The sequence below is a fragment of the Styela clava genome, chromosome 11, assembly GCF_964204865.1.
Source record: "Styela clava chromosome 11, kaStyClav1.hap1.2, whole genome shotgun sequence".
NCBI lineage: Eukaryota > Metazoa > Chordata > Ascidiacea > Stolidobranchia > Styelidae > Styela > Styela clava.
In genome coordinates, this window is record NC_135260.1 from 9,551,141 (window position 1) to 9,578,729 (window position 27,589).

The 27,589-nt window shown below is 34.8% G+C and overlaps 3 protein-coding genes across 4 annotated transcripts in view; 1 reads left to right on the forward strand and 2 right to left on the reverse strand.

Moving 5' to 3' along the window:
- LOC120347138 (cGMP-specific 3',5'-cyclic phosphodiesterase-like) overlaps nucleotides 1–2,907 on the forward strand; it is a 32,898-nt gene extending 29,991 nt beyond the window's left edge. For both annotated transcript variants that reach the window (XM_078117638.1, XM_039417001.2), the window contains exons 22-23: nucleotides 790–948; nucleotides 1,484–2,907. In XM_078117638.1, the coding sequence (XP_077973764.1) occupies nucleotides 790–948; nucleotides 1,484–1,591 (267 nt within the window). In that variant the 3' untranslated portion in view covers nucleotides 1,592–2,907. The remainder of the gene's footprint in view (nucleotides 1–789; nucleotides 949–1,483) is intronic.
- Nucleotides 2,908–5,418: 2,511 nt separating this feature from the next.
- LOC120347235 (vesicle transport through interaction with t-SNAREs homolog 1A-like) lies at nucleotides 5,419–13,081 on the reverse strand. Its single transcript, XM_039417144.2, has 7 exons — nucleotides 12,783–13,081; nucleotides 12,320–12,378; nucleotides 11,659–11,769; nucleotides 10,678–10,761; nucleotides 8,713–8,868; nucleotides 7,432–7,493; nucleotides 5,419–6,682 (listed from the first exon to the last, which is right to left on the reverse strand). Exons 1-7 carry the CDS (start codon nucleotides 12,874–12,876, stop codon nucleotides 6,586–6,588), a joined length of 663 nt encoding a protein of 220 aa, XP_039273078.1. The 5' UTR covers nucleotides 12,877–13,081; the 3' UTR covers nucleotides 5,419–6,585.
- A 6,327-nt stretch (nucleotides 13,082–19,408) lies between these two features.
- LOC120347120 (germinal-center associated nuclear protein-like) lies at nucleotides 19,409–27,516 on the reverse strand. Its single transcript, XM_039416970.2, has 6 exons — nucleotides 25,690–27,516; nucleotides 24,502–25,186; nucleotides 23,953–24,167; nucleotides 22,842–22,997; nucleotides 22,111–22,213; nucleotides 19,409–22,017 (listed from the first exon to the last, which is right to left on the reverse strand). The coding sequence occupies exons 1-6, from the start codon at nucleotides 27,471–27,473 to the stop codon at nucleotides 19,495–19,497; spliced, it is 5,466 nt and encodes a 1,821-aa protein (XP_039272904.2). The 5' UTR covers nucleotides 27,474–27,516; the 3' UTR covers nucleotides 19,409–19,494.
- Nucleotides 27,517–27,589: the final 73 nt, after the last annotated feature.

Consider the following 27,589-nt stretch of genomic DNA (forward strand, 5'->3'; position numbering starts at 1 on the left):
TTAAATATTTACTAAATTCGACACAATCATATTATATAAAAAAGGACCAAGTGCGATATTTTTTCCAACTTTGAAATTGACCATATGCTCGTTTTCGATGACGACCCAAGCGCCTTCGATAAGCGCAAATGTGAATAATCTGTGATCAGTCACATAGTAAATCCACCGATTTAATGCATCGCAAACCGATAAATACGTTGTCACAATTAATTTTGATTTCAATACTGTATTTTGATTTACATACGCACGTCCGGATATGTTTGAACGAAAACTTCGATTCCGACATTTTATATATTTGCTTGCTGATCGGTTGCATGTTTGTTTTGTTTCCGAGTTATCTTTGTGCTATTGCTTTGCATGCTGATTTACAATTGATCTAAGCAATTACACTACAGCAGTGTACGAGTCGGTGTTGCCACCAATTCCTGGTGCAACTTTTTCCAACAATCAATTTCATGATGATGTGATCTCCATGCGATGTGAAATCGCCAGTTTGGTATCAAACGTTGTAGAAAAACAATTCTCTCCAAGACTAATATACACGCCAAAGTTGTGGGAAAGTTCCAACACCGACACGTTTTTTCATAGCATTTTCAACCTTTGAGTGCAAAAGCATACTCAGTTAGTAATTAGTCTAAATATGAATCCGAATTTCAATGAGCATATTTGACAATTTGGCTTAGCGGGGATTCATATTTGGCCGCGTGTTCAATATGTAATTTTTCAAATTGTAGTTTTATGCAATTGAGCGCAAAGGTAATTTTTTTTTTGCTTCGTTGCTTCTGCTAGGTTGCCAGATTGGTGGCTGAAGAATTTTTCGACCAAGGAGACATAGAAAAGAGGCAACTTCACTTAGAACCTGTTGATATGATGAACCGCAGCAAGTCTGAAGAACTGCCAACAATGCAAATTGGATTTATAAACGCCATTTGTGTTCCATTATATGAGGTATCATGAAACTTATTCAATGAGTGTTAAGAAGACTAGTAGATACATCTATACAAGTGGAACGTCGTGATGTATACATGGGCAAACTATTCTAGCGACAAGAATTCTACATAATATAATATAGGACTATCTGTGGCTTCTTGACCAGTCATAATGTATTACAAAATGTATCACAATAGCTCCTAAGGCTGTAAAAAAAGTATATGTATACGTGCCATAACGGCACAGTTAAGCAGTGATCCATGCAGTAAATAAACCATTTCAGTAAACTAAGATTTGACACTTCCAAAATCCCATACTTTTTCATCCATCTGTTGAGAATTTACAAGTATAACAATGAAGCATATTTGGTAATGAATTTAAAGCAACGTAGGTATAGTTTAAATGAAACGCTGCGTAATCAAAATGAAATTTACTATTCTTCAATATCTAACATTCAATCCGTTTATTTCTAGTAAAAGAACGAAATTTCAGAATTCTTCTGGACCCCACAGCAATGAATGATCTGATAAATACAAAATTTTGTTTTATTCAGGGCTTGGCTAAAGTGTCAGATGGATTAAAACCAATGTTGGACGGATGCATATCAAATCGGGAACATTGGGAAACAGAGAAAATTACAACAGTTGGTACAAAAATGTAAAGAACACGAACAAGAAATGAGAAACATTTCTGAATCATCTATTTCTGCTACTTCTGCTATGAATCGAAATGATGGAGTTATTCATATATTATCTTCTATAGTTTACATAAATACCCATACTTTCGGATTATTATCAGGCAATATAGGGATCGAGAAAACGAATCAGAATGCGTTTCAGATGTAAAGTGAACTTGTAATGTATTGTTAAATTTGTTCACAACCTCTGATATATTAAATATGATTTTGCTCCACAATTTCAGTTCAAACAGGCCGTTCCATATGTTGTACCCAATTTTTCAATCATAATTATCTAATTTAGACCCATGGACATTTGGAATGTCTAATTAACAATTTGTCTGACGAGGTGCTACTACACTAATAAAATGCTATATCACCCTAGCACTGCGATTTGGCAATAATTTCTACCTAGACTGTAACCAAACTCGAAATCCAATATCGAATACAATGTACCGCAGGCTATGCAATCAAATGTCTATGTAGTCAAACATGGCGGAGGTGCATATGATAAACAAAAGTATACACGTCTTCTGACCTACAAAATATCTTATTAGAGCAATATTGACCTGGTCATGATGTGGTATCCTACTGGCATCATTGAAAGCAAGCATTCTCATTTTGCGATCCAATTAACTTTCGGGGCTAATCTTTGCGGAATCTCCCCCAAAAGAGGTTTTTACCAAAGATATTCAAAATGTGGCAACAGTCGCATCTTCCATTTATGCCGGTAACAAATGACGACTCGCAATATCTTTTTAGTCAGGTCTTTGAGATGCAGAAGATTTCGAGTCGGTGATGCTTTTACGTACAGCAATTCGTCTTTATGCTTTACTTTTTTGATGTGCTGGTCTGTTTATAACTGTCGTTTTTATAATACTTTTGTTACTCTTTAGAAATTTCTTCATGTTAAATGTGATTTCTTATTTCATTCCTCTAACAGCTCCGAAAAAATATCTCAGAATCGCGAACATTCAACTCGTGTACCACGAAACTACCTTCGATTTCGCACGTTTAGGAGTGGTTCGCCGATATTAGAAAATGTTTTGTAAAGTTATATGTGTGATATGTGAGCATCAATGCGAAAATTGACGATATTTTTCGGAGCTGAATACCAATCGTCTTCAACTTATTGTTGTTAAGTTTATTACAATTTTGATTCGTGACGTCACAATGATGAGCTATTAAATAATTGCATCATATTGATAACTGTTATAACTGTTATAATTATAACTAGGCTAACTTATATTGAGTAAACCTCTTTTTTCTTCAAGTATAATAATAAATAACTCTAAAATGTTTTCTACCTCGTAAGCTTATTTTCACAGACCTGAATAGGGTAGGCATCAAACTTTGGTAACATTGTGACGTCATCCCAGAGACGTAGAGGGGCGAAACACAGAAGCTATTGGCGGGGTATATATAAAGTAGGATAAGTCTCCTAAAAAATTATTTTCCTCCGAGATACCTGCCATAAAGTAAAATCTCACTTGGAATAAGATCAAAAAGTTGGTATTCTGTGACGCTAGCATTCTCTTATTTGAAGATAATATTGTATGTAAGGGCTATCCAAGCGAACTGAATATTCGAAATCGAATCGTTTTTCGGCTAATTTTCAACTAAACTAAAATTAGGTACATAAAGTGAAAAAGGCTTGAAAGCACCTTTGCAGGGCGTTTTTCATCGGGCAAGCGGTGGCGCTTCGAGCTTAGACCACTCTCGCTCCTGGCTCAATTGGTTTCCCAATATTTCTCTCGCCTTCATTTTGCGATAGCACGTCATTCCTTATGCCTGGTGGCACGTGATTAGTCATTTCATGCATGGTCATCATAACTTAAAAGTTGTAATGACGTTTTTGAGAGACCAGGACAATTTATAATGTTAGAAAACCATAGTTCTATAAATAGAATCGATTTGAAGATATTGAGTTAGTTATCATAGGAACATTGTACAAGCAACTCAGAGCTGAACCTTATGATGACAATACCTTTTTTCAGTGGAATTTGTAATTTTTTATGATGGCAATACTATATTATCTATCTATTTACCATGACAAATAATTGCACTCCTGCATTTTGATGGCTGTTGTACACTAACAATATTATAGTCATCAAACAATATTGTCATCAAACTAGCTTCAAATTTGTTGAATGCAATTTTGAATTTGAGCAACAGTTTTATCTATATTATTGTTATCATTTTGATGAAAATTCTATTAAGAAACATAAGACTAGGGAAAATAGGATTAAAATAGCATCTACAGGCTTTACATGTCATATTAAAACTGAATCCATTGGAATTGAGAGTGCAATTTTTACTCTCAACACTCAACAGTTTTCGAAACCCTAATTTTGGAGTTTTCCATTTTGTTGACCAGTTCATACAAGCGTTTGATCTCCTTTCATGAGTCTGAAAACATGGTATTGCAAAATACCAGCAGTAAGTCAGATGTAACTGCACAAACTTTACCACAACACAGAAAGGACAGGCGCTTATTGTATAATAGAGACATATTTAGGATTGCGCAGTAATATTCGGTTCGATTCGGCAAAAATATTCGATTTTGGACAGCCTTTATTGTCTGTTATGCAACAAACAAGTCGTATTAACGGAAAGGGGCTTGATTGGAGGAAAAAAGCCATAGTCGAATTTTTAAATTGAGCTCTGAACTCAGGATAAAAATTGCAGAATGGGAAACGAAATTTGCGCCGAGAAATCAACAAGGGCTTACAAATGCTATTCTTTGCGTTTTCTTCCCAGTTGAAATTATACCATTAGAGTCGTTATTTTCAACAACCCATACTAGAACGAAACAATTTTTAAAAAAGTCCATAGGGCGCATCAACTTTGCAAATCAGATTGATTGCCTAATAACACCATCCCACCCTATTCCGAGTTTTGCCAAAGGCCCTTTTTTTTATTGAGCCATAACTTTACGTTTAAAACGAGTCTGCGTTGGCCTTGACATTAACACACGAATCCTAACCAGTAGGGGATTCAAGGAGTTCGCGCTAAGCCAATATTTGAATGAGCTTACGTAGTTACGTACATTAGTAAATAAGACGTAGAGCCATGGTTTTCTGGAACGAGGGAACCTGTTTTTAGCGAGTTCGATACAAAAGACCAGTTCTAGAAATTCTGAATCTCATCACTGATCCCCAACCTCCAATCTAAATACCATTTCAAATAATGATTCTATATCATTGAACGCACACAATATATCAAATAAATAAACATTCGAACAAAAATGATAGATGCAAAAAATACGGCGATGAAACGTAAAGAGGACCATTTGAAAATAAAATTGTGAACTTCACCAGATTCGATCAAATTGGACTTGTAATGAATGATATTGCACGCATAAGTTGTATATAAACCGCCATTAAATCAAGTTGAAATAACCTTCATTTTACACTATAGCCGACATATTAAGACGCTGCCATTGCAAGTCACGTTGAGAACATGGCGATGCAATCTTAATATCATTAAGCCCAAAACGGTTTGACACTAATATTCCAATATCATGGCTTAAAAAAACTTGGAAGTCCGCAATATATTTCTAGGTCTGGACTCTTGTGACAGGACAAGGGGTATTGGATCATCTTGTGATATCGTTGTCTTATCAGGTTTTATGTCTTATGGTTAAACAGCGAGTTGCAGAGATAAGTGTTCAACTATTTTCCGTATGGCTAGTGTTTGTGGAAATAACCGCTTCGACAAAGCAACAGGAAACCCTGGTTTGCAAACGTACAAACAAGTGTTTTGCAAAATCGATCACAGGACAATGATTGAAAGATAGAATAGAATGTAAGTATCTGACTAAGCGCTTGTATTCACTTCCATGCTTACACATCTAAAAATAAGTCAAACACAATAGTTCAATGAAAAAAAATTCAAAATAGAAAGTACGTATGTTGGACCATTGAAAGAAAAATAAAGTGGTGGTTACAAAGTACACTGTGAAGTGAAATGGTGACTAGGTTTCCGAATTATTTACGTGCAATTCATAAAAGCCTTGTAAGTACTGAAAGTAAGAACATTAATTCAAGACTTAGTTTCATCGGATTGATCGAACTGTTTACCAATTTTTTAGAGAATTATGTTTAGTTGAAAAAAATCTCATTCTATTACGAAATTTTGTCAACAACTTATAAACTTTACGACCAATGTAGTTACAGATAGCATGTATGTTGCATACAATGCAACACATAGTTGAAATAGGTATCACTAAGATATCAGCTGAATACTGTGTATAGGCCTCATAATTTAGCAAAAGTTTTGACATGACAAAATTTGAAATAATATGGTCAAATAAAAAAACACGAATGAAATACACCTTTCTACCACTAAACTGGTGACTTGTGACACCTTGCACAACATATAAATTAGGCTAATATTCTCCAAAAAATACAAAAAAAATTTAACTATGAAGGTGATATATTAATGGTGAATGTGTAAACACCTAAATATTTTATTAATAGATACAAACGGTACTTTCAAGAAGTTATCAATTATAAAGCCTGCTCAATGTATTTAGTGAACAAACGGAGAAAATTTTGGTGAATTCTATTTGTGCAGGAGAATTCATAGCTAAACATAGAAACCAATTGGGAACAAGGCATTTGCCGCTACAAAAATTTGAATCAATGATATAAATTTAATGCCACTTGCAGAATTGTATATTTCTTCTGATACTGAGATTAAACTAACAATCCACACAGAGACAATTCAATAGAAAATTAATTATATCGCTCCAATTTTTGTAGTACCTGCTACATGGTCAACAGTACAACAGTGAAAACCAAACACAGAAGACAGAATACGTAGATGTCGATTCAATAACACAAGCTTCCCATGATTTACAGCACTGGTACATTAATATTGATATTCCAGTATACCTGTCGAAAAGCAGATTCTTCCTCTATCCAGTGAAACAAGGGGACTAAAACACTTGTGAACTTGGAGAAAAAATCTCGTTTTCATTTATGCTTTGTAGCGACAAAATATATGACAACAATTATAACAATCAACATAAATATAACAACTCCAAAAGTTATCAGTCTGTTTTGAATGATTCTGCAAGAAAAAAGAAATAACATGAACGAAACATATTAGAAAATATGACTGGATAACAAGTTTGGCTTCTGAATAAAATGATGCAATGATTTCCTAGAATAATATTTTGGGCAAAGTTGTCAAATGATTAAAGTATTACTGTTAGACTCAAATATGATAGCAATGAATTTGCAAGTTAAAATCTTGGTTCAAATCTCATGGCCACCATCTTAGTTACCCAGGGTGTAACAAACTGAGTAGGCAATGCTGGTCCTTCCAAACTATAGTAGTTCATTCATTTTCAAGCAAGGGCTATTTGTGAAGAGCCTTTTGTAATTAAACACAACCATCAACAAAATCTATTCCATGAAAACTAAAAAAAAAATCTCAAGAATAGGGACACCAAAATACTAATACAAAAATCAAAGACATGGTGTGGTTTTTACTTTATTATATTTTGAACCAAGGAATAAATATACTTTTAATTATGCAATTATATAGCCTTAAATTCTTTGGTATGATTGAATTGCACTTTAAGATGAGTCAGGGTTTTGCTTTGTGCGAACTTGTATGCACAGTACACTATTGATAAGATAAGGTAATATCAGATACGACCGGGGCTTCGGAGTCTGGATTCAGAAATTTACTTTCTGAAATTTTACATAAATCAGTACTCTGCAAGACTGCAACATTTAGAGGAGTTTCCTAATTTTCCTTAAACATCTGTATCATAATAACAGAGGCATTATTAAAAAACAAAAAGCACTGACCTCCTTGTCATAGAGTTTAAAATCCTAGAACTTTTTCCTAGATGATCATCCCCTTCGCGTAACTGTAAATAAATAAAGAAAATATCTCTGACTTTTTTTTTGTCTCCATTACAAGATACCTGATAGGCTGATACTAATATTTCAGCAACGAAAATATCCATTTTGATCAAAGATAACTGATTGTTAAATTATTTAATATGATTTCTCAAATTCACTAAAATAACCAAATTAGAATTCTATCAGATGAATGCCAAAACATAAGGAGAAAAAATTCGACCAAAATTTTTTTTTTCGAAAACACGTCTTTACATAAAACATCATACTTTTTTTAATATGTCGTAATTTCTTAATGATTCCAATCCAAATTTAAGATGTGTGTAATAAATATTGAGATAGAATATTTCAAATTTATGACAAAAGAGGAAACAGAAAACCAAAATAAAAATAATGTTGGATATTAAAAAACTAAATTGAAATAAAGAAGCATGGAACAAATTAGACAACGTTATTATGAATTGAAAGATTACGTATTCACATATAAATTGCTACACCTATTGCATTAGCTTCTTTGGGCTGGTTAAATAAGTCTACAATTTGATTAATTTGCATTTCGAACTCTAACATTGCTGTTTCTTGTATTCAAGGTAATTTGGAACAAAACTAATCCCCAAGCTTACACACCACCAATACACCATAGCAGCATTATTGTAAATTACATAAGCCAAGGTCCCAAAGGGATTTCGTCTGAACTTTTCAATATTACACCAAGATCGTATATTGATGACAGAAAAATGTTTTTATGTATAATATTTACATGAGAAATGTACGGCAGGTACAAGCAAATAATATCAAAAATAGTGGGAAGTGAAGAGCGATTCAAAATTATAAATCTATGATTATTTATAATGGAATTGCAGTTTTATGATTGAAGACTGAAAAATTAGAAAAGATTAAAAAAATGCAAAATTACATAGCCTATATCAAATAAGCCCTTCTTTTCATACCTATTTGGGGATTCCCAAAGTATGTGAACCAAGATGGTGGACACAGGAACGTAATATGTGTACCAGGTAAGGGTTAGGCCATAATTTCATGTACAAATATTACAGGAGTCACTTGGCTAGTCTCCGAACTCGTAATAGAACTAAAATAGGAAAAATCGGAATAAAATTATGGCCTGACCCAAACCTGGTACACATACTACGTTCCGTCTTGGTTCACAATTCATATACTTCGGGAGTACCCATATTTAATTCAATAAGAAATAAACAAATTGCTTACCCTCGTCCGTGTTCGTCCTATCGTTTCTCTGTCTCTGTGTAAATTATCAATAACGTCTTGACCGATTTTTTCCGTTTCTACGGCGATTCTGTAGCCTGCTTCCAACCGCCGAGTACTTCTTTCTAATCTTTCTGTGTTGTCTAATAATCTTGTTCTCTGTTCAAATTTATAAAATATTACAACATTTAAAAGTTGATCAATGATTTTTGAACAGCAACTTTGTGAAACACTGATACACAAACTCACTCAAACAAATGTATAGAATGCACCACGGTCGAAAATAATAAATTTTTCGTTTCTATCGTAAATTGTATCTTTAAGTAAAAATAGTTTTTAAATCATTTCAATCTTTATATATGGTTGAATTTCAATTTTTTTTATATTTTATGTTTAGTTTTCAAGAAAAAAAATGAGTTGAGGTCTCATGATAAAGAGGGAGAATGTTGAAATTTCCAAAAATAAAAATATTTTGAAAATAATATGAAAAATGAGTGCTCTTCAAACTGGCATCCAGTCTAATCATAATTTGGAGTGATATTCAACAAAGAATTTCAATAAGAACAAAAATCCCAAAAAAGGGTTTGAAACATTTTCTCAAAACAACTTTTCCAAGTTTTGCGGTGGTGGGTCAAAGCTCTTGTTTCATAAATCGTTGATTAATAAGACCGGATATTTATTCAAATAATAATTCCAAATATTGGAATAATTGGATTGCTGTGCTCACAACATGATCAATTCTAACAGACTATATGAGAAAAAGATGACAAATTCATTATAAATGCAATTAGTACAAAACATATTTAACTGCATTCTGGGAGGCAGGTGGTGCACAATTATTACATTAAAAATCTTCAATAATGGATTCCAGCATGTGAATTATTCATAAAGCGGTTGATAACACAAATCCACATTGACGTACTTGTAATCAATAATAAAAATCCATATGTTAATAAACAACAAAGAAATAATGAAAAGGGAGTAGGGAGATATCAACACTGAGGAAATTTCATTACAAAAATAGACCATTTAACATATTATATTACATAGAAAATGGACTGATTTGAATATAGTCAAATATAATGAAAAACAGTCAGCTTCATGGTGAAATGGCAGAAAGTAATAAGACCAAATCAAAACAAGATACAAAAAAATTCGAATTCAGCGAAATAATATAAATACATGCTTCTATGTAGATATCAGTCTACTCAGGTATATTATAAAATCAATAGTCAACCTATTCATCTATCTATGATGCAAACCATATATATGATTTGAATGTTCAAAATGTTGAAATTTTGAAAAAAAAAAATTATTTGGAAATATTACAGAGAAATAGGTGCTGTTTAGGCTGGCATAAAATCATAGTTTGAGGGATGTTTCAGAGTTCAAAAATAAAAAATTATACGTTTTTCTCACTTTCTCAAAACAGCTTTTTTAGGTGTCACCCTTTTGTGAGTTTGAAAGCCTTTAACATTGTCCAGAGTATTCACCCAGGATTATCCAACCAAAACTCAATATAAATATTTTTTAAAAACACCAGCCATTCATAATTTTGGTTCCCATTAGATACCAGATGTTGTGCTAATTTCCTACACTTAAAATAAACCAATAGCAACCAATTGGATTTAACGATCAATCTATATTACACAATGATTTGGATATTCTATATCCATGGTGATTGCATTGATAAAATAGTGTAATGTTCCAGTCATTACATGTTTATTACTATCAGGATATTCATTGAAATTTGTAAAAAATAAAGATATTTTAAAACTAAGATGCCCAACATTTAAATAAAAATGTCCCTGATCTTATTTATCATGTAAATAGCGTTAATATTCATATTTTTTTTTACAACGTTAATTCTAATTCTAAATAGGGATTTAGGAGATATGTCCAAATCCAAACTGATTATTTGTGAGTCATACAAATATTTGAAAAGAAAATGCAAATAAATTTAATCACCTGGTCATTCGTTGAACCATCATCATATTCTAACAACTCTTCCCTCATTTTTGCGGCATCTTTTGCTGAAGTTTTGTGCTTTTTCTGTAACAATATGTATATGATAAAATAAAGGTTGGAATATATTGGCTGCTGTAATCTGGGATTGCTTCTATAGAGCAGACCGTCTAAACATCAATTATCACACCTTTGCATCAAACATAATCTCAAGATAATAACACAAATATACTTTATTATATTTGTTTGAACTTAATTTCTTGGATTCTTTATTTCAGAAGAATTCATGTACATAATTTATCCATCGATATTGGATGAAATATTCTGTAACAAATTATCAGAATGAAACAGAAAAACTATACAGTACGCTCTTTTTAAACAAAACCGTCAAAATACAAACAGCATGCTAAAGAACACCTTGAAAAATTGGGGATTCGTTGGTAATTTTATTTTATATTGTTTTATTTGTCATTGATACTTTATTACTCAATATATTGAGTTGTGTGATGTTATTTCATCAAAAATCAAAAAAAGTATCATTTGAGAATTATTTAATGAAAGTACAACCAAAAATACAACAAGAGAATAAAATATTTATCGACTATGTCCACTTATGCTATCCATACACTATAATTACTAACCTATCTTCGAAACTGACAAAAAAGAAAATAATATGTATATCAGTGCATGACTGCCATGCTGGGCTCCAACAAACATCAATAATTCAGAAAATCAGTTTTAGGATTTTGACAAATAAAGCATCACACTTTCTCAAAATGCTTATTTTCAGCTAACAAGTCAGGAAGTAGATGGCATTATGAAAAATATTGTTAAATACTTAGGGTTGCCTTTATTGAGCTGCAATATAAATAAAAAATGAATCAGCGTGTGTGTGTGCGTGCGTGTGATGAATCTTGGAAGGGATTAGTACCCACACATTGGTCAGAAAAACTGGTTTAAAATATGCAAACCAATAGCACCCACCAATTGAGATTCCAAATTTGTATATTCTGTTTGATAACTTTTCACACGGCTCATTAGTTTTCCTCTTTCAGCACTGGGCATATCTCGAACTTCTAAATCCATTTGTTCCAACTGGCAAAAAATAATATTGACTTTGAGACAATTGACAAAAACAAAACACTTTCTTAAAAGTATTCCGAAGAATTCAATATTTCTTACATCGAATTAAAAAATCAAATAGACGTTGGCAGTCCGCGAGGGAATGAACTCATATGGTGATTATTAAAACCACAAAAGCAAAAATGACAATTGGGACAGATGATTTTGATACGATCCAGCATTACTTTTAAATGAGAATTGATAAAATTTGTCCGAGCAGAATGAGCCTTGATCGAAATGGGGTTAAAGATCACATTTGAAACTTAATTTTAAGCCCTGTATCTTTCCTGCTATTTCTCACATAGATTTGTTGAAAATTAATATGATATCAATCTTTTAAAAGAAATCAATTACATAAGTCATACTTCATTCCTACAGTCTGACAGTAGACCAAAGCTAATCAAGATGCAATCAAAATTCACTTAAATATATCAACATTATTTTTGTAGAAGAGAAACTGTACTTGTTACACTATGCCTCCACGTGCCTAAGTCTGCATCGTAGAAAATGCAAATATTCTTACCAATTCCTGGGCTTCATCAAGTTGTCTTTCTATTGAGCTTATCACAGTCTTTTTGTCAACTGAAATGAATAATGAGGGCAAAAATATAATTCAGGAAATGAATTATTCTACTTTATTCAGTCCTAAACTTTAACGATATTAGACTACAGTTGCATAGAAAATAATAGGCATCGCAAAAACGACTAACTTCGGATATCTTGCAACTTTGAAACACAAATGAAATTTTCAATCGTTTATATCATGGCTAAATTGTGTCGTATTGTGCTTCTGGCAGATTCTATGGTATCTCTGAATCTGTTATCTTATTCAATCGCACAGTCTTATTTACTTTTTGACTAAAAAGATCACATTTTAGCAAAAAAATGACACATCGTTTTCGTTCGACCAGAATCGTGACTTCTACCAAAGCTAAAAACCCAATACAGCATTATTTGATAGCGCTGGTAAATATTATATCACATACCCCCATATAATGAAGATACAGAGCCCAATCTTCTTGTTATTTCAGCAGTTAATGATGAAAACTGTTGCTCATACGATTCAAAAATCGCAGCCATGTTGGATGTCCGCTTGCTTCACAACAGCACAATGCAGCTGACGGAAACAGCAATGTACAGATGTAAGAAATGTATCACGGTATCTGTACCGGTTGTTACCTTGTTTCAGTATTCTGGTATTTGACTTTCAAGTTGCAATAAAATGAATATGGTAACATAAGCCTAATTTCAAACGCCTAAATACCAAACATGTTGTAACATTATTCATAATAAAAGTACAAGAGAGCTATGCTCAAATATATGGACACGTAGAGTCACATAATTTCGATGACGTCATAGCGAAAAAAGAAGTAATAGACTTCTGGAGAAAATTTTTATCTTTAACCACTAAAAATTTCAAAGCAATTGGTCCAGTATTCGAAGAGAAAAGCGACTTTTTAAAAACGTGTCAAGCGGTACTGAGTTAGCAGTCAGGCAGCATCTTACCTGTACACTGTAGGCCATATACGGTAATTGATCACAGAACAGTTGTTCCCTTGCAAATTTTATGTTGTTTACACTTTAGGACAGATAATTGATCACAGAACAATTCTTCCCTTTCAAATTTTATGTTGTTTCCAGTAGACTCTCATCAAAATAAACAAATATAGTAGGCTACAAGTGCTACAACGCTTGCATCACTGCACTGGTAGGACCGTGAAAGAATAAGTTACGGTACGGTAATTTCATTGTGGTAAGACACCGGTACCGGCACCAGTACCAGTACCGAACCTGTAGGTCTGATATTCCGTTCCGCATACGATAGGCTATAAAACTTGCATTGCAGCATTAGTAATACCGCGGAAGGCGGCGGTGTGGCTCAACGGGCTAAGCGTTAGGAATACGCTCGCCACCGCACCTCTAATCACTCTGCGTGGGTTCGCAGGTTCGAATCCCATGCAGGGATGGTTATGTGCGAGAGGATTGCTGGACTCCTCGCCGTCGTTGGGTGGTTCACGTAACCGCTGGTCGGTTACGGCTTCCTCCACCACCAAGTCCATGCTTCCGAAAAACAAACAATACAGTAAAAACTAATCCCATACCCGACTTGGAATCCAGTCTGGATTTCATGGCCTTTTTGAACGAGAAATCGGGCGTGCAATCAGAAATTCCCGCGTGCAAATAAGAATTCCTGGCGTGCAATTATAGCTCACGACGTGCAAAACAACTGCACTCGCGTGCAACTGACTTTGACATCAGATACCTCTCAATACATCCGCGTAAAACTACCGGTATCGGATAAAAAATACGTTGAATCAGAGAAAAAATGGACGTTTGACCTTTGACCCCAAACATTATTCCTACAGTTTGTCGCTAATTTTGAGAGTGTTTGTGCGACTTTGGATACCGGTACTGTTCAGTACATCCGCGTAAAATTATTAGATAAAAAATACGTTGAACCAGAGCAAAATGGATATACTTTGTCATTAATTTTGGTAGTGTTTTTACGTAGAATTAATGGATAAAAAATACGTCAAATTAGAGCAAAATGGACGTTTGACCTTTGACCCCAAACATTATTTTCATACTTTGTCACTAATTTTGGGAGTGTTTGAGCAACTTTAGATACCGGTACTGTTCAGTACATTCGTGTAAAATTATTGTATGAAAAATACGCTGAATCAGAGCCGTACTTGGCCATTGGTGCGGAAGTGATCTTTTCGTCCATAACTATTCGCACGGGATTCCTATTTCCTATCATTCAACACGATATGGACCTTTCCCCGTGCATCGACTTCCTTGTTTACTTCGTGACATTGGCCAATCAGCAAGATGCAAAAAAGGACGTAACAATGAGAGGAATTTTTCGCGGGTCAAAGGTTGGGAAAAGGTCCATGGTCTTTTTGCTTCGCAATATTTCGATCAGACCAAATCTTGCAGGCTGGTATTTGTCGACAATTGTGGAGTTATAATATTTTGGCATCTTTATATTACTGGATTATTGATTTTAAAACCATTTAAACCGATTTACATTGGTGAGCAATTGCAAATTTTCGGCGTGCAAAATTGATTTCGCTCGCGTGCATTTTTGCGGAGCGCTAGCGCCCTCGGGCGTGCACCTGCCATGGAATCCAGTCTGGCTTGGAATGGTAACCGGACGAGAGGCCGTGGTTCGCCATATGGATAAGCCGTCTTATCGGCTTTCCTCTCCCCCGGGATAAATATGTAAATCCTATCCTATCCTATCCTAAGGAATAAGTCAATTTCACTGCGTTACGGCACCGGTATGGCAACTTACCAGTACCGACCTACAGTAGCTGTAGTACTGAGCAAGACAATCGATCGCGAAACCGCTTGAAATAAGTGTAAAACAGTGTTCCCATGAGTAAAAATAAATACCGCGAAATTTTGTATGAAATATCATATCTCATAGGATTCATATAAAATTTAAGAATAAACAAAAGTAATAGCCTTCTAGCGAAAAAATTAATCTTCAACCACTGAAAATTTCAAAGCAATTGGTCCAGTATTCGAAGAGAAAAGCGACTTTTTAAAAACGTGTCAAAGAACAAGAACAAGAACAACAACAAGAACAAGAACAAGAACAACAACAACATAATATTGAAACGATCGTTATGTCCACTACGTGTCCAATAATACAAGTTTATTTCGCCTCCATTATCAGCATAACAATAAAATGATTAAAAATGATTAATAAAAACAAATTACACAGACCCGTTCAGATATGGTATCAGATAAAGAAAAGATATACGACATACGAGCTCAACACTGTTAACCCGTAATTACTTTACTCTATAGTACCACCATGTGACGACGTGAGATTAATTAAACCAGAAGCGAATCATTATATGGGAGGCCCAACGACTAACGGGGAGGCCAGATAAATTTTATTTTCGTCGTGCATTAAATATTAAATGTATAAATATTCTCATTAGAGAGAGCGGGGGAGTTTATTTTGTTTTGTTCATCAAAGTACAAATACACAACAAAAAAATATAAGTCAATTGATAGCAAAAACTTCTCGGTACTCAGACTGGTAAATAAAATGTCAGACCAATGATCAGACTAACTACACACTTGGTCAAGTGTGGTATGAACCGAATTTGATAGCTGCTGGCTCGCAGAACATCGTGGAATTTGAAGTTTTTGAAGAGTCTTGAATCCTTTCTAATCTGTTACTTCGAGTTCGATCCAAAACAATTGGTCGCTTTCTCCTTTGTTGTCTTGGAGGTTAGTTTCATCGCGATTAAAAAATTTGCTGGTGGTATTCGGTTAACTATGTCTTTCATTTCTGAATAATATGATTGAATATCTTAACGTACAACTTGTACTATATTAAATGCGTGTTCTACAGAAGTTATCGATCCACCAGGTTTGTTGTCCGGAAATGAAGAACTTATTTCTCTTCTATCCAAATAATTTTTTACAATATTCCTCGTGTTTTTAGAACCGATCGGAAAAACCCAACGAGCAATAATTTGAATACATGAAGCAAATCGGGCCCATTCTTTTTTGGTAAATTCCCTCGGATGACCAATCTTCTTAGGGTTAAGATTTTTCATCTAGTATGAAGTTGATTTATTGACCCAATGGAGTCATTTTGCGTACGACATCCATTTTCGAGTCTTCTGAATTACTGCTACTTTGTTCAGGAGTTGTTGAAAATCGTGATACGGTACATTTTTGGCGACATTATTAAAGTTGAAAACAATGCTAGAATAGAAATTGACATGAGCATGAATACGTCACATTTTAGTTGATATATGCCAGCTTAAATTTTTTGTCCGAAGTTAAAAACTTCGACGGTATTACGCTGTACTGTTTTATTTTTCCATAGTGGTATTTTGACAATGCTTTTTTTGCGTTGATTATCTATTACATCCCGGACAACAATACTTGTTTCCCATAAACTGGAAACAACTTCCACCGCATACAACCTGTGAAGATGGCCGTTTGCGGCCAGCCTCCACTAGGTGGCAGATAGCGGTTAACAAATCCTCAAAAAATTACACTTGGTTACATTATTAAATAAGGGATAGAATAATTTCGTAACTATTATGGTGATGCTGCAAAACTTCGAAACAACTTCCACCGCAAACAACCTCTGAAGACAACCGCTTGTTGTAAACCCCCACTAGGTGGCAGAGAGTGATTAACAAATCGTCGGGAATTATATTAATAAACAAAGGAAGCTTGACGTCTTGTTGTTATGCATTGTCTCTGGTTTAATAGACTTGATTATTTTTGTACCACTGTTTCAACACTCCTGTACGATACCGCACCTTACTTGGTTACAGTACGGTATGGATGGGAAGAAAGTGAAGGTATTTCTCAATCTCTGTGTTTGCGATAATGAAGAAGATGCCGACCTCAAAATCAGGGTTGAAAATGCACGGCAAGAATTTCTCCGTTGTTTACCAAGTATAATAAATCTAACTTTGGTAACTGAAAGTGTTGAAGAAATTGTACAAAGATGTATCCAACTATATTCATGTCTTTCACAGAAATTGGTAGCACAAAGAAAATATAAAGATGGTGCAAACTGTCTAGCCATAGAATTTGAAGCAACTTTACAAATATGCTCTGTAACTCTAACTTTGATGGATTATAATGTTTCACCCAGAGCTAGTCTTACATTATTGATAAAGCATTTTAAAGGTTCAGCATTGGATTGTCTAAAGTTTTTAAAAAAGCTCTCAATTAACGCAACATTCAAAATACTGAGTGAGTACTCACAAATTATTATCACTTCCATAATGCAGATGGTGATATGGAACACAGATTCTTCAATATGGTCCAAAATCGACGAATGTAAAACATTCTTGCCTTCATTTAAGGATCTTAAGAATGCTATGGAGGAACTTTCTCAACAAAATATAATGAAAAAGTTTAAAAATAACTCTAAAAAATGTGAAATTTCAGAAAGTGAATTGAAAAAGGATCTCGACATAAAGTCTTCCAGTGTTTCAGATACAAAGCACATACAGGAATCTAAACCTAAAAAATGGAAACCAATTCTTATGGCGGCATTTCTGGAGACATATAATTACGCATATGTGCTATTGAAAGATTTGTGTGATATGCTATGTATCACCGATTTTCTTCAAGATATGTGGAACACATTCAACCACGCTTTCACTAACCATTGTTATGAAATTCTGTACGGAAGAAAATTAGACCAATTATTGCTGTGCATTATCTATGCAGTTTGTAAAGCCTTGCCCACTGTCCAACCACTCGAATTCAAGATTATTTTTCAGTGCTACAAGATGTTACCAAACAGCGACCCAGACATTCATAGGTCCGTAAGTTTGACACCATCACCAGTGGGAAAATTTTCGACATCAAAATTTGTGGACGTAAGCCCATCACAAAGCACAGAACAGGTTAACAAAACTACTTCCAAAGATGTTAAAGGGGATCTTGTCACTTTTTACAATAAGGTGTTTTTGCCGAAGATGAAAACTTATTTCAAGGAATATATCAAGCAGAAAAAAGAAGCAAGTGGTGGTACAAAAATAGCGAAGGGCTTTCCCTTTCCCAACAATCTTGATTCTCCAGTTCGGGTATCAAATAATTTATATATTTCACCGCTTAGAGGTGGACTACCCTCACCCCCCAGATGTATTGAATATAAGTTTTCTAGTAGCCCAGGAAGTCAACTGCAATATATTAATGAAATGGTTCGCAACAGTCCGGTGTCAAAGCGAACTGCCACAGGAGATTTAAGTAATTCTTATAACACAAAATGTGCAAAAAGAATATCCTTTCAACTAGATAATTCAACTTCTTCAAACTCTCGCACCATACTGCCACGTTGATTTATTTATATCTTTTTCATATATCGTATACTGTGTTCTATAGGTAATACATATTTTAAAACTGTACTTGTGTATTTTAATGTCAGTCATTAGCGATCCTTATATATCCTACAATACAAGTTAAATATGGAAGAGGCCAGTTAAAAAAATCGCAACAAAATGAGTGAGAAACTTTACTAGAAAGGTGCCAGCAGCAGAATTGTGTATAAAATGGTCCGAATGTTAATTCTGAAATATACAGCACAGAGAGCGAAGCTTTACTGGAAATGCGCGGGGAACAGCAAATCAATCACATACAAAATTGTACAAATGTTGATTCTGGAATTCAACACTATTAGCCGCCAGCGCTTATAGGTAGATGTGGGTTTGTTAGTGGAGACCAATTTAGAGGTCTATAATAGATGTTCAGATAGTTTGTTTGGTAAATGAGAAATGTGCCCCCTAGGAACTCTTGTATTAATCGAGGTTCTGAGTTCAAACAAAAGCTAATTTGTATCTGAAGCTGGTGATAAAGATCCCAACCAAAAAAAACAGCTTGTGGCCGACCGAGTGTTATGAACACGGTCGACCCAATGGCTTTCCTCTACCCTGGGATAAATATGAAATACCCACCGAATCCAAAAGCGAAGTTGTCAACTGTTGCTTTGTTGGAAAGCATGAAAGAAAACTAATGTCTGTCAACTAACGCAACAACTTACTTCCGTATAGGGAGCGAATTCTGTTCAAGACTGCAGTACCCAAATGCCGGTAAACATTCCTGAAATCTACCAAGACCGAGACCAAGAATAAATACACAAGGAAAAATTTACTCAGGAACATACGAAATTTGAACATGATAACAGTAAGGTATAATTAATTAAAAAATAAAGGAAAAATATGGTGATGACAGTAATGACGCAGAGACTGTGCTGGAGTCTAATATTCCCAAAGACGCTTCACCTTCTTCCAATATGGCTTTTAGTCTTTCCTCATATTCTGCATTTATTTTTTGTTCATATTTTACTTTATCCCGTAAATCTTGAGTCTCTTTTACAGTGTTTGTGATATTGTTTTCTTTCTTTATCCAAGAGGTCGAGTCATTAGTATTTTTTTCACACTTTGATATTACTTCATTTTGGCTGAAATCTTCAACTCCGCAAATTGTTTGTTGCATTGCCTTAGGTTCCGTCACATTCTCAATTTCATTTAAAGTTTGAAAGTGTGTTTCCCTGAAAAGGGTATCAAAACCCGGATGTTTTTCCACACTGTCCAAAATGTCAGACGGAAAAGTTATCTCGATATTTCCCAGTTCACCATAATATAAAAGATTGGTTAAATGCTGACTGATAATAAAATCAATCACTTTATGCCAGTCAAACATTTTTGAAAGAGAAAAAGTTCCACTCTCGTCATTGTCATTAAAAATATCAACCTCATAACTAAGCCTCTGGAGTTCTGCGTTGATGCCATGCTTCAAAGAAGATAATAAAGTGGGACAACTAGGACACACATCTTCTGCATATTTTGCAACAATTTCAAAAATTTCATTCTCTGTGATATCATCAGCAATAATTGGAAAACACGGTACTTTACATCTCTGCATACTTTCATAGTGTTGTAATAATTTCTCATTTGAATTCCATCCAGGTATGGGCAGTTCAGTTGTTTTTCCGGGTTCAACAAATTCGGGAGGAGGCCACGAAATCTCTATAAATTCCTCACTGTTTGCCACACCAGCTAAAGATTCGATAGCAAAGTTATAGAAATCAATCTGAGAAGCTGGATCTAGCGGGTACATTCCTGATTTTTGCCTATTAGATATGTGATGATATAATGGTGTAACATATTCTGAAGAAAGAGTGTTTTCAAAGAAGTCAAGCAGATTAACACTAGTTAAAATTGGCCGATCAGGCGAACGTTGAAACAAAAATTTAACACACGATGTTAACTTATTATAGTTCATCAATACATTTTCTTGACCTCTATGCAAACTACATGATGCCCAATCTGACAATGCAAAATCAAGTAAGGGAAGTCCAAGTTCATAGGCTAAAGCGTCCTCGTCGAGTTCCCAATCTAGTAAAACAATCACAAGTGGAATAGTGGGTATGGAAGGTTTGGTAGATATTAAAAATTCAAGATTTGAACGGGCTTGGGTCCAATACATTGTTCGATGAGTGGGTGGCTTGGATAAAATAAGTACAATGCTTGAAGTCCCCATTAAATCACTTCTTTGACTATTATTTGAGATGCGACGGCAACAGACATCCCTTTTTGGACTTTTGTTTCCTTCAAATAAACAAATTTCCTCGTTTTCTTTTAAAAAAGCTGTTTCTACCCAATTCTGCAGCTCACTTTCATCATTATTTTCAGGAAAATAAACTGCTATCTTCCATAGGACATCTTTTGTAAAATGACTCCCATCCTGCCAGAAACTTTCTCCACTTGCGGCATCATTCAACAGGTCACAAAACAACAACGGTTCAGATGCTTTTCTATACATTTCCGATAATTTTTCTGTTGTCACAGAGAAGTAGGTCTTACATCTCTTTCTTGAGCTCATTATTTCCATGGGTGATCGTAGAGATGCTTCCGCTGTGCTATCAAGTGGAAAACTGCTGCGCTTTCGAATCAATGAAAACGGCTTCTGATTTGGCAATAAGAATTTCACTTGATCACCAATTTTCCTAGAGTAAGGAACACTAGGAAAAGTTGTCGTTATATTCTGAAATTTAACCTTGACAGCTTTTACTTTGATCCACTTGTTAAACAGTCTTTCAAGTTTTCTCGTTTGAATTTCACAAAAGATAGAATGGCATTGCTTCTTTTTATCTTCTTTATAAGTGTCGTTGCATAATTTTTTCAGCATGGAAAAAGTAACGTCAGCAGTAATTTTAACAAATTCCTCCTTGGCTAAAAGTTCTATCCTGTGCTCACGAAGAACTTCTTTACATGTGTCCTCTGCAACAGTATTTATTATATCATCTTCAACTTCGGTTTGTAGTTGTGTAGCGATGATTTCCGTTTGTTGTAATTTCATTTCTTCTTTTTCTTTTGCGATTCTCTCTCTTTCCAGTTTTTCTTCCAATTCTTTTAGTGCTATTTTTCTTTGTTCTTCTTTTCGCAGCAGTTCTTCTTTTCTTTTTTGTTCTTCCCTTTCTCTCTTTTGTTTCAGTTCTTTCTCTTTTTCATCATGAACAGACTTTTTCATCTGAGTTGCCGTATCTGTTATTAAATCATTGAGTACCTCTTCCATCACATTTTTCCCAATGACAGTGCATGTAGCAGCTTCATGCATTTCTTTAGCCATTTCTAACGCAGTCTCATCAATTACTTCATGAAAAAGTTCTCGTGCCAATATTTTCACATGATCATTTGTAACTCCCGGTGGTAATGCAAGCTGAAGGAGTATAAAATATGTTAAATATTTTGCACATTCACAGAAAAAAAAAACACTCTGACCTAAGTGTGATATTATGACAGAATCATATACCTTTATTGCTGGCTTCATGTGCTCCAGTATATCAGGCTTTGGTACAGCTTGAAATCCTGACATTTTTCCTGAAGTCAGCAATGAAGTGTGTTCTCCAATGTATCTGAAAAATTTAATCAAAATGTAGATATTGCTGGGAGGTGTGAAGTAGAAAAAAAATTAAAAAATGTGAAAATTCTCTCTATGCTGACCATAACGAATTAAAATGAAATCGAAGAAATACTGCTGAGAAATTCAAAATGGGGGGGGGGGGGGGTTTGGACAGGGTACATGGTTGAAATAAGAATGAAAACGAAAATTCTAGTGAAGCTAATATCTTTCACTAACTACCGGTATATAATTTTATAAAGAGGTATTGAACCGTTCAGATTCGAAGGCCTGGCACTGTGGCGCTTCATGCTAAGTGTTAGAAATATGATCCCCTTCGCACCTATGATCATTACCCTGCATGGTTTTGCAGATTCGAATCGCATGGGGATAATAAAGTGACAGAGAATTGCTGGAATCCTCACCGCCGCAGGCTGGTTCCCATAACTATTGGTCGGTTACGGAAACAAATACCGGTAACTGACTAACTAATCTCATACCCGATATGGACGGGTAACCGGAGAAGAGGCCATGGTTGGCCATATCATTAAGCCGTGTTATCGTCTTTCTTTTCCCCGGGATAATTATGTGAATCCTATCCTATATAACAAATCAAGAAACATATGTGTTGTGAAAAATCCTACCTGCCATCCTTATCAAAACTCGAATATGGTTCGTGATGAATCGGTGCAATATCACGTTTTGCAATTAATTTGGCCAAACTTTGACCTTGGATTTTATCAAGAACTTGATTTGACCTTGATTCAGCCATTGAAGAGTCAGGCTCTTCAAGGCCATTCCTGCCATGAAAAGAATTCAATTATCTAGGATTTATTTATTCTTCAAAAATAGCAATAACTGATTTTACTGTCAGCTCCGATCAGTTCTACAATGAAAATGACCGGTGCGATAATATCCTAAGTTTGGATTCTTTTATATACTAACCAATACCAACTGAAGTACTACATTGAACAATATCATGTATACTGAAAGAAATTGTATAGACCTCATATTCATTTTAATAATATTAAAATTTTGCAGCATCCGGTTTTAAAACAGATGCAATTTATAATCAAATCCATATCTTTCGAATAACCTTCTAACTTGTGAGATACCGCATTTGATGCTCCAACGATAACAACCGGTAAATTTTTAGTCCATGCATTCCAAATTTATTTTTCAAATCTCCCTTTATAACGTCTGATATTTTTCAATTATTTCTTCCAACAAGAGAGCTACGCCCAAATATATGGACACGTCTGTTCGCAGTACAGTACGGTTTACCGTACCGTCAGATCACAGTCTACAAATATATTCACACCAAGCGAAGCAGTACAGTAGGACACAAATTTGCGTCCAATGTCCGCAGAACGTTTAATGACGTCATAGCAAACAAAAACAAATCTCACAGAGCTAACAGAAATATTTAAAATGAATAAAAGTAATAGCCTTCTGAGGAAAAATTTTATCTTCAACCACTGAAAATTTCAAAGCAATTGGTCCAGTATTCGAAGAGAAAAACGATTTTTTTAAAAATGATGGAGACAAATAACAATAACAACAAAATTTTGAAACGTTCGTTATGTCCACTACGTGTCCAATGAAATACGAAAATTGGCCTGCAATATCGATTATGAAGCACATGTTTTCGGATAAATTTATGCACAGCTACTATCTCTGTCTTTAGAATATTGCCCATTTGACATATACCACACACAATTAAGATGAGTCAATTCAAAAAAACTATTCACCAACCTGTTTAATAACAACATATTGTTGGCGTCAATTTCTATTCCAAAATGTTGACAAAAGATGCCAACTTCCTTCATATCATTGAAACTAAGAATTTTCATAAAATCATCAGCAGGGAAAAGAACAGTCCTTTTATTAGATTGTACGACAAATGCTTTACATATTGTCGAAGCAGCTTGTTTTCGGACTTGCATGAAGTATCGATGAAGAATGCAGCCCTGAAAAATGTACAAGTATTAGAAATATACTACAATATTTTTTATTTCTATTGTAAAAAATGAAGGTTATTTACTTATTTTTTCCACATTGTTTTGATTCTATTCATGTAAATCTTCTTTATAAATGAAGGTAGACTTGGAATGTCCGAATCTACAGGTAATCCAATATTTTATAGTCAAAATTAACTGTAATTCATTAGTGGTGCAATAGTTATTTTATTAGGTGTATGTTTTTTTCTCAAGCCAATATGCATGACCATACCAAATTGAAAATTTATCATAACATGGAAAAGATTCAGCTAAAATCCTGAGGCGAAAAACTTTACTGACTAACCTGCATAAAAGTAGCTCGTCTGACAACTTTGAAAAATTTGGCGTAATTGTTGCTGTGCACTGCCATAAATGCTTGTACGGCAAATCCAACATCTGACGAATACCTCACTTCAGGAGGTAGTTCCTGTAACTCATTCAGTACATCTGCTGTTTTGTTGATATTTAGTAAGATATAATATCCATACATTTCTGCTACATTTGAATTATCCAATGGTACTGCAGCTTGACCTTGAGCAGGCGAGAAATATACATCGTGATAAAGATCCATGATAGTTTTCATTGTCTTTTCTAAATTTTCGTTATTTATTTTCGGATCAAATACCATTCTATCTTCTTCACACAAATGATGAGCACAAAAAATGTGAAACCGCGCACATTCCTCGTTGATGTGTACTGCAGTTACATCACTGAATTGTTGTATTGTAAGTTCTTTTCTTATAGCCCGAGTGCGATTCCAAACAAAGTCGAACCAGTCTGCGACCTGCCCTTCATTTAATTTTGGCATCATGTTCAAAAGAATATAATGCATTGTCATTTGCAGAACACTCGCAGGTCGTAGTTCATGAGGTAAAGGTTCTTCCTGGTCTGCAGAAGATCGACTGTATTCTTTGACAGCTTTGTAATGACATACTAGTCCACCTTCCATTTCATAAGCAGACAGAAGTTTTCTCTGTTGTCTCAAGTACCTAAAAAAGTATGATATGGCAATAACTGTCTCCAAATTTTGTGGGCGTACTGGCCTTGTGATTAAAGTGTTAGATGGCATAGCAGGTTAAAACCTTGGGTTCAAATCCCATTTCAACCACCTCACCCAGCTAGATACGCATGAACGCATAAAAAAAAATTGTTAAAAGAATCATTGAGCTTGCGGCTTAGGCACTTTACTTAATGATAATTCAATGAACAAATATTACACCATTATTGTCTATTCATAAGCATCACGCAGAGAAAAAATTCAAAATTTTATAAGATACTGTTTTGTTCTATCCAGATAACGTTAAGCACCCTAATAAACGATGATGATTTTCAAATTATCGCAACATTTTGTCCTGCATCTCTGATTCAAATATTGAGGTAATTTATTTCGTTTTGAGTTAAAGTATATTATGATGAGTGAATAGTTTTTATGCAATCCCATTTGTAAATAAATCTTGCATTAATAAACAATACATTTAAATTTCTGACATACCTTTCCTTTTCTGGGCACATGTCCGGGCAAGTTCCTATGCTTGTCTTTGCTTTTTTGATGTCTGATTGTCGAACAACCTTTTTCCTGAGCAAATTATCAATCTTCTCCAATATCCCAAGTTTTTCTTCATCAGTATTAGCAAAAATCTGAGCAAACACTCGATTTTTTGGTGGAAATCGAGCAGAGTTTCCTTGTTGAGTTGCTACTCTTGCGAGTGTTTTGTGACCACTTTGATAAGTAACTTTCAAGTTTTGAGATTCACTTAACTGCGTAGGAGATTTGTCTACAGATTTTCTTGCTCTTTTCGAAAAGAATATTTTCATTGGAGAATCTGATTGTTGGACATGAGCCCCTTCAGTTTTAGCTGCAGCAGCCTCTTCGTGAGTTTTGAATACTACAGTTGCAGTGTTTTTTTCTGCATTAATATTAATACGAAGGATTTGACCAAATTTTTCAAAATGATTCCTGAGCAGATCTCTGTTATCAATTAAATCAGGGGGAACGTTGTGGCAAATGATAGCGCTAGACTGTAATGCTGCGCTCTGATCTATAAGGTTAGAGGATGATGATGATCGCCTTGCTCGAGCTCTACTAAATTGAGGTTGTGCAATTGCTCTTCCACTTAGGTTATCTTGCCTCGTTATGTCTGGTTCATCACCTCTTTGTTTTGCCAGTTTTTTCTTATATCCAACAAGCATTTGATGAAATGCCGGGTTCTGCGATATCTGCATTGTACGTTTTTTTCTTGACGCCTCTACAACTTCAACATGGCTTTCTGGACTGGATTTAAGTGATTCTTGTGTGGTGTCTTGATCATAGGAACGCTTTCTTTGTATATTTCCTTGCAAATAGGAAGCTGTAGGCGCTTCTCCAAATCTTGCACGTCCATATGTTTTCTTGATCTGAGGTTTTGAAATACCAGTATTACTTGTTTCCGCTGTATTTCCAACCTCTTCAATGTGTGATCTTCTTTTTCCATAAATTGATGGTTGCACTGGGAGTCGACCAATAACTGACTGTCGTGGATTCGCTTGGAGCTTGTTATCAGAAAGTGACTGCGATGTCCCAAATATACCTGTAGAATGCGATTTTTCAGCTGTTGTTTGGGAGTCGCTCAAAAATGAAGACGGTTTTGAAATAGTGCCGAAGATATTGGAACTTCCTAATGATGACGTTTGTGTACGATTAGATCCGAACAGAGAAGATGCAGTGTTGTTAGTCTTATTTTGTTGGAAAAGGGTAAAAGAGTGTGATGTGGTCGCCACTGTTTGCTCTTGACTGGTATGTGTATGACTGAATGAAGAGCCAGATTTACCAAAAACTGAAGAAGTTGATTTCACATCTCCAAATAAAGAGGAAACAGAAGGATCTCGTTTTTCAGTGACGGCAGCTTGCTGGAACGGTTTTTCACTATCATTCGTAGTTCCAAATTGGCCAAATACAGACCCGACGCTTGTTTGTTGTCGGGGTGAGGTCCCAAATAAAGAAGGAGTGTTTCCAACCACATTTCCTTGACTGCTCTGCACACCAAAATTGCTTCCAAATGTAGATGAACTACTTGTATTGCTTAATCTTCCACTTTGCTCTGTGCTGAACAGAGAACTTGATTGAAGACTACCTAAACCAGTAGATGTACCAGCATTGGATGATTCCCCACTTTGTTTAAAAGCACCAAATACACTAGGCTGTGTTGGTGCTAATGGTGAAGAAAATAAACCAGATCCTGGAGGTACAGGAGGAATATCTTGCACCTGATTCTTGTTCATCCAATTGCCAAATGACATTTTTACTAATTTAATAATTCAATAAGCATAATAGCTGTCTGAAAAAAAATAACCATAAATGCACATAAAAATGTGAAAAAACATTTAGTATTTTATCAATGACAAGCATTATTATC

Bases quoted from the DNA above. Each gene is read 5' to 3' on its own strand.
- LOC120347235 (XM_039417144.2), bottom strand. From the start codon at position 12,876: ATGGCTGCGATTTTTGAATCGTATGAGCAACAGTTTTCATCATTAACT. The intron at 10,762-11,658 runs GTGGGTGCTATT...ATATTGTTACAG, and splicing joins CAAATTTGGAATCTCAATTG to AAAAAGCACAAAACTTCAGC. The intron at 7,494-8,712 runs GTAAGCAATTTG...ATTTATTTACAG, and splicing joins TAGGACGAACACGGACGAGG to TTACGCGAAGGGGATGATCA.
- LOC120347120 (XM_039416970.2), bottom strand. From the start codon at position 27,473: ATGTCATTTGGCAATTGGATGAACAAGAATCAGGTGCAAGATATTCCT. The intron at 24,168-24,501 runs GTTAGTCAGTAA...TACATTTTTCAG, and splicing joins GACGAGCTACTTTTATGCAG to GGCTGCATTCTTCATCGATA. The intron at 22,214-22,841 runs GTAGGATTTTTC...TAAATTTTTCAG, and splicing joins AGTTTTGATAAGGATGGCAG to ATACATTGGAGAACACACTT.